The sequence below is a fragment of the Palaemon carinicauda genome, chromosome 12 (assembly GCF_036898095.1).
Source record: "Palaemon carinicauda isolate YSFRI2023 chromosome 12, ASM3689809v2, whole genome shotgun sequence".
NCBI lineage: Eukaryota > Metazoa > Arthropoda > Malacostraca > Decapoda > Palaemonidae > Palaemon > Palaemon carinicauda.
Genome location: NC_090736.1, coordinates 894,325 through 901,824, shown reverse-complemented (window position 1 = coordinate 901,824; position 7,500 = coordinate 894,325). Strand labels below are relative to the sequence as shown.

Here is a 7,500-nt window from a genome sequence, read left to right as displayed (position 1 = left end):
GTGTAATATTCGAAGCACGCTTAAACTGCATCAATTTCCTTATCAGGATTTTTTTGTTTTTGTGGGCGGTAGAGAATAGGAGTTAGAGATGTCCTTATAGCCATGGACGCCACACGAGAGTTCTCATGGGGGTGGGGGCACAGTGTCCAGCGTCGAGGGTGGCGATCACCCGCGCGGGCGGTGATGGTAGTTGGGGGAGGCGGCGTTGGTACTGGTGGGGGTGACGGTAGTGTCAGAGGACGTCACGGCCACCGGGTGTCTACAGGGCCCTGTCCGGTGTGTCCTTCCAGCATCTGGATCTTTACGTGCGACAGTCATCCTCCTGTCACGAACCCGTCATGCCCACGGAAGAGGACGAAGGATTGGATTCCCTCGAGAGTCACGCCCATACGCTCACGCCCTCACCTGATCTCGCCCAGGGTTTGGTGGTCGGTCACCCAGAGCATCCGGGTCACGCCGAAGGGGGTTATTTCAGTCTAGAACGCTGCTTGAGCGACGAGGATGCTGCCAATCTCCACGACTCGCTGGAAAATCTGAGAATGCAACATGCTGCCATAAGATCTCATGCTCATCACGCCCCTGCTGCTGCTGCTGCCCACCATGCTCACCCGTATCCGCCCTCATACCCTTACCCAAATTATCAGCAGCACCACAAGACCCCACAGCAGTCTTACGGACCCCTTCCATCCTACGTGAATCCTGGATTCCAGCACCATTCGACGTATGTCAATGCCTCAGCATTGCCACGATTATTCTTCTGCAGGCGAGAGTCATTATGCCACGCCACCTTGACCAGAAATTATCCCCTTAATGGCAGTGCGCCTTTTTCTCCCAACCCAGGTTATGCCAGTCCTGTTTTTCAACATCACCATCTCCACCATCAACATCATCATCAGCACCAGCTACACCATCCTCACTCCAGGGAGAACTTTCATGTTATGGATGATGGTGCCGGATGCCCCATATACGATCACCCAGAGGGATATCAGTCTCACAGTTCCTATCCTTCTAGCGAAGGATATCACTCAAAAGGCAATTACGCGTACTCCACTTACGCGTCAAGGGCCGCAAACCCCAGACCTACTCCTCGATCTTCTGTCTCTAAGGACGCGACAGGTAACCAGGATAATGATGCTGTGAGAAAAGCGAGTGTCCTTAGTGCTGATTCCTTGGAGGATTTACCCTTGAGTCCCGTGTCCCCCATTTCTCCTATACCTATTTCAGAAGGGCGTAAGAGTTGCTGTTACAATGACTCCTTGGAGGACGTCCGTCCGCGTCTTGTTAGCGAGTTGAGGGACTTCTTTGAACGTCAGAAGTCGACCACCAGCACAAGTAGCCCCGATTCCGACAGCACACAGGAACCTAAAACAGGCGAAGAGGACTTCGGGGATTCGGAAGACAGCCAAATGAGAGATAATATTTCGACGGAAGTACAGGTCGATCTGAATTCTTCAGCAAGCAGTAATAAGACAGAAGAGCGAAGTTCTATAGAAGAAGAAGAGGAAGAAGTGACACCTGAAGCCACGACTCTGGATTCTTCGTCAGAGGACCGACAAAAGATTTATACGAACCGAAGAGGAAGTCAGGCCATTGAGGTTTTCGGCTGACAAGAACGATGAGAAAAAGAAACCCGGAGAGACTTCGACCGTTCAGACCTTTAAAACCACACGCCTTGGGGACGTTTCTTTCCTCCGAGCTACACAGGACACGCCTCAAACACTTCTGGCTTCCACAAGACTCGTCCAGGCCACTTTGAAACCACCTGCCAAGAACTCCACCTTCTACATAAGTTTAGAGAGCAAGTTTAAGGTGCCCGATTTCGGTAGTTCGACCAAGAAACCGAAGAAGAGAAAGCGAAGTCTGAAGAAGACGTTGACGAAGATTCATCATGTTCGACGAATGACAGCAAGAGGTTCACGTGTCTTCATTAGGGGCAACAGACGAAGAAATGGCACACATGACAGACTCTCAGGACACTTGTACCCCTGCAGAGTATCAGGAGTCTCAATTGATTCTCAGACATTTTGTGCCCAACTGGGAAAGCGAATCTCCTCCCAACGATGACTCGGATATAGACGAGTTCTTCCTCGTGTTAGATTCTACAGGTGGGAATGCCACCTTTACCTTCCCTTCAGATAGCTCCTCTATGATATCGTCCGTAGGAAGTTCGGTGTCCGAGCAGAAAAGCGATGGCAACGCCTACCAGGAGCAGGACTCCTATGACGAGGCAACCTTGCTGATGTAGGTGAACCTGATACCACCTCCAGTTCGGGATTAGATCCTGTGGCTGAAACAACCAGTGAAGAGGAGACTGAAGAAGGCACTGCAGCGGCCACTCCGGAAATCCCAGAAGCATCCGAAGAGAAGGATGGGTTCCTTGAGTCTGCTCCCCACAAAGTTATTGTGAAGCCTTTTTTAGGATTAGGTAAGGGCAGTACTCGACCGTCTCAAGCGGGTTCTGCCCTGGTACCAGTCAAACACAGTCATCTGACCTAGGTCATCTCCGTCCCTTCAGGAAGAAGAAGAAGAAGAAGAAGAATTGAAGGAGGCAGGGGAGACCAAAGAGATCAGAGAAACATTTGAGACCGTCGTCGATATTGTATTAACTAACAGTGACGATGACGAAGAGGGTCGCAGCCATGACCATCCCAAGAGCGACTCTACTAACACCTTACTAACCCCGGAACTTACTAACCCGCCCTCCGTAAGTAATCTTAGCTCTGCTTCAGTTTCAAATCCGTCCATTGATTATGCAACTTCTTGCGACGCCGTCAAATATGCAAACGATGTGATTGTCATGAGAAATAGTGCTTTTGATAGTAATGCTACTGCTACTTCTGCCGCCCCAACTAGTGTTACTGTAATTGTTTCTGATGGTATTAATAACTTGCTCTCTACAGAAGTAGGTGCCAAGGACAAAGTACGCTCCCTTGATAACCTTAATGAAAAAGGAGACTTTGAATGTGCTAATTTCAAGATCAGTTTGCCTGTCGTGAATGAAAGAAATTCTGCAAGGGATTTTAAATTATTTGTTGAAAAAGAAATGAATTGTCAGTATAAAACACAAATAAATGAAGATGGTAGCGGAAGAGAAGAAGAAACAGTTTATAGTAAAATAAAACAAAATGATAGAAACGTAAATAAAATGGTAAAAGGGGAAGTAGAAAAGGAAGATCAAAGAAAAGACAATATAACGGAGTCCCGTCAGTTCAAGCATACGGAAAGAGAAGAAGAGGCGACTGCATCTAATCATTCAAACGGTTTGTTTCGGCCACCGGCCATCGATGACGTAATAGCAGTTGACGGGCGTAAAAATGAGGTCGTAAGTGGGCGGTGGTGCGACTGGCGAGTCGGCAGTGGAAAAGTAAGTGAAGCAAGTTCCGTAGAGGAGGGAGAAGACGGAGAAAGAGGAGGAGATGGAGGTGGAGCATTAAATAGAGAGGGAGTAAACATTCCCCACGTGGTTACTCGACCCCACTCAGCCCCTCCCTCTCCCCCACCGGGCCCACCTCCCTCCACCCCCTCACGTTGTGGCTCTCAGGCACTGACCAGTTTCAACACTTTCGATTTCACCGCCGAAGTCCAGCCTACCCCTGACCTTGATGCCCTGGCTACTATGATCGCAGAACGGATTATCAATGGCACCAGTGCCCATTTGCCCTCGACGAGTGCCAGTCAGGCGTACTGGAGCTTGCCGCTAACGAGCCAAGAGACCGTCACGGCATCGAAGACCACTTCCATTCGCCCTTTAGCTATCACCAGTAACGATATTGCACGCAGCTGCTGCCACGGGCTTCTGGTGAGTGGGTCAGTTACTGCCGGCACTGGTTGTGAGTCGGCCACAGCAATTTCTCATTCCCTCACTGACAGTTCGAGTTCCGCACATGTAGCGTTCGCACCTGTACACCCCCACGAACCAGATGTCAAAGCCGAGAGTGAAAGTGTTGGCACTCCCTTGGGTCCAGTGCCCAGTGTGAGCAGTGATGTGTGTGGCGAACAGTTATTATCAGCAGTGACGTCCAGTGACAAGATCTTATTCGGAAACGATAGTGATACGCGTGATCAGAAGTTAGGTGATCGTAGTGATGATGTTGTTATAACACAAACAAATGTAGTGACAGGTAGTGATGTTAATTGCGACTCATTAAAAGGTAATCGTAAATCGATAGAAAAAATTGATGTGATAGATGATACGAGTGATGGTGATAATATTCATGAGGAAGTTCAAACATTTAGAGAAACCGTACAAGAAACAGTCGACGACTTACACATATTCAAATTCAATTATCAAACCCCCAAGATTTCGAGCAATAAGAGTAGTGACGACTTTCCCGCAAATGGTATTGCCGAGTGCCCAAGTGACGAGATGAATAGGAAAGTCGGAATTTTGAAACCATTTCATGACAATTTGAGCAACGACAGTTGCCCAAATACTCCCCAATATGAAGCCCCTAGACCCGTCTTTCCTCGGAAGGACTCCCAGGGGTCGACGTGCGAATCCCCTGATAGCAGGAAGACCTCTTTCAGTTCGGCCATTACCACACCTGAAGATGACGTCACAGATTTATCCCCGGATATTTTCTGTGGAAGGAGGCTCTCGACGTCTTCGGGGATTTCTTCCCTGTCAGATATGAGTTCGAGAAAGGTATCCATTTCTTCCTCTGTGTCAGACGATTGGGAGTGGTTTCCTGGAAGAAAGAAAAGTCTCAAAGGTATCCCGCCGTGGGACATTGCTAAATTGGACCCGTTAGCTGACAACGGAGAAAAGAAAGTGTCCATTGTCAGCACAACATCCAGTTCGGGTATCAGTTCAATGACCGGATCCTTGAACGAATCGAGCGAGAGCGAAAGTCGCAAAGTGTCACTCAGTTCGGGTATCTCTTGCTTGTCCAAAATTAAAGAAGAGACCAAGGTCATTTTAGATTCGGAATCATCTAAATTAGAATCATTCGAACAGGAAAATAAAGCCAAATTGACTGATAGCCAGAATGGTAAATCCTCTCCGGAAGGTATCATCACCTTGGACGGAAAGAGATTGACACTTCCGCCCCCTGTTTGGCCAAAAGAAGGTAAACAGAACAACCATGGTGTCATTACTAATCGTGTATCGGAGTCCCCAGGTAATGGTTGCGATGAGATGGTTTTGCCTGACGTACCCGAATTTTTGGTCAAACGAGCAGAGATTATGAGGAATGCGCAAGGAATTTCCCGCTCTGAATTAAAATTGGATCTCCCACTCATTTGTCCGTCCTCATGTCCTCTCAAAAGAAAAGGCCTTAAGGATGATCATAGCCACGCCCACTCCCATTGCAATGTTAATGACGAAGAGGACTTGAAAAAAGATAGAAGAAAATCCTTGCATTTTGTCCCGAGAGCTAAGAAACCAGATACCTCATCCAGTTCGTACAGATTTAGAAGGCTGACACTTCATACCTTCGAGGACATTGCCCAGCAATGGAAAAAGATGCAGGAGCAAGACAGGGAAATATCAGAGAAAACCGAACATCCGAGTAGCATTATTAAGGATGACATTCCAACGCATGCGGAAAGAGAAATTGAATTTCGACGTAATTTAGTACGTGACTTGGAGAAACTAGAAGCTGAAATCGATGCTGAAGTTCAAGCCCTGGAAATCGATGATATTCATAAGACCAAGAAAGAGGACGATGGTGGCAACAACGAGGACGATTCGGATTCGCTAATCGTCATCTTCGACAGCACTGAATCTGTTGCATCGGCTGGCAGCTTCTCAAGAGGAGAATCAGGGGGATTTTCCCCATTAGATCAAGCCGATGACACGACGATGGAATCGGACACTGATGTCGAAGCTGATGACAAAGCCATAGAGTCCGAGTTCCCTCATTTTGATTCCCTCCGAAATGTAGATGATCACGGGGTCACTTGCGATGAGAAAATAGGCGACAATAACGGTAGTAGCAGTAAACGATCATCGAGAGAGATAAAAGAATCCGGTAAATTCACGCCCGTGTCCGATTCCAAATCGCTCCCTAATTTGCTTGAAGTTGGTGAGGCCATTATACTAGATGAAGTAACACCTACTGAAAAAGACATCAAGAGTTCCCGAAGGGAAAGTTAAAGTCATCTAAAAGTATGGATACTTTGGTAAGCGTGGATGAAATCGTCCCCCTGTAGCAATTACGAATTCAGCGAAATGACTTTTCCGGCCATTGTCGTACAAGACGAACTCGAAGAGCAGGAAGTAATCGAGAACTTCTCGGACGAAGATCTCATTTCGGATGCCGATTTCGAAATGTTTTCAGAGACTGAGCACGATACAGACATGGACAATTTAAATCTGGAGTTATTCGAACCGAACGTCCAGGGAAATAACGACAAAGTGGATGGCAAGATGCTTTCCAAGAGACAGCGGAAATTGAGAAAACTCAAGAGGAAGTTCAGCTTCAATGAAAAGCCTCCTTCGAAGGACATCAAGGAGACGATCACATCTTCCCTGAGAAGGATTAAGGATGCCAAGTTCAAGTTCGAGAGGCTGGTTCAGAAGACGCTAAAAACGGAGAGCGTCACTCCCTCTTTATCATCTGGGGAATCTTTGGAGGGATCGAACGCATCCCAGGTGTCGTCCTCTTCGACGGGACGTCACTCTTCGTTACCCAGGAACATGTCTATGTCAAACCAGATCCCCTTGGATCGTACCGACTCCCATTCGTCCAACAGAACGTCGATATCGGGTAGTTTCCCTTCCGGGTTCCAAGATCGATCTGATTCCAGGACTTCTGACTTCTTAACAACATCCGTATCCTCGGGAGGTGTGTCCCGTAGCACCTCCAAGTCCTCTGACGATCACTCGACATCAGAGTCGTGGGAACTGAGATGCCAAGAAGGGCAAGAATCGGCTTATTCTTGGTCGGATGCTGATAGTGACTTTGAGTACGTGGCCATGGAGCCACCGCGAACGGTGGTAGTGTATAAAGAAAATGGAGAAAAGGCGGAGAATGGTGAAAACAAACAAGAAGGATTGGGTGTCAATGGAAGTGGCAAGGATAATCGACTTGAGGCGTCAGGATATTGTCGCCCGCCCCCTCCTCTCAGCAAGTGGAGTCCCAGCATCCAGAGACGTTGGACATATTTGAAGGATAGGCATGATGTTTCTAGGTCACCACGGCAGGAAGGTAAGACTTGAATTTATTCAAATAAAAATTTCGTATGGTGATGGGAATAAGACATTTTATTCTTAATAAATTTTGAAATTGAAATGATAAGTTTCAATACATTTTGACGCATGAAAGAAACATTTTCAGGTTACAAAACAGTCAATGATAATTTTAATATATATATATATATATATATGTGTGTGTGTGTGTGTGTGTGTGCGTGTGTGTGTGTATATACGTACGTGTACGTGAGCGCTCATACGTGAGTTTGTTTGGGTCAGCATTTTTTCACATTCATTTATTGCGTATATACTGCAGGCATATATCTAGTAGAAATGTTCTTCTTACGTTAGGATACATTTCAAAT

The 7,500-nt window shown here is 47.0% G+C and overlaps 2 protein-coding genes and 1 pseudogene across 2 annotated transcripts in view; all 3 read left to right on the top strand.

Annotated features, from left to right (window-relative positions):
• The window catches only part of LOC137651167 (dentin sialophosphoprotein-like), an 82,919-nt pseudogene extending 79,347 nt beyond the window's left edge, over window positions 1-3,572 (top strand).
• A 44-nt stretch (window positions 3,573-3,616) lies between these two features.
• LOC137650452 (uncharacterized) lies at window positions 3,617-5,124 on the top strand. The gene is made up of 2 exons (XM_068383678.1): window positions 3,617-5,069; window positions 5,114-5,124. Exons 1-2 carry the CDS (start codon window positions 3,617-3,619, stop codon window positions 5,122-5,124), a joined length of 1,464 nt encoding a protein of 487 aa, XP_068239779.1.
• A 968-nt stretch (window positions 5,125-6,092) lies between these two features.
• LOC137651168 (uncharacterized) overlaps window positions 6,093-7,500 on the top strand; it is a 181,778-nt gene continuing 180,370 nt past the window's right edge. Inside the window, exon 1 of the mRNA XM_068384308.1 lies at window positions 6,093-7,151. Coding sequence (XP_068240409.1) covers window positions 6,134-7,151 — 1,018 coding nt within the window. The 5' untranslated portion in view covers window positions 6,093-6,133. The remainder of the gene's footprint in view (window positions 7,152-7,500) is intronic.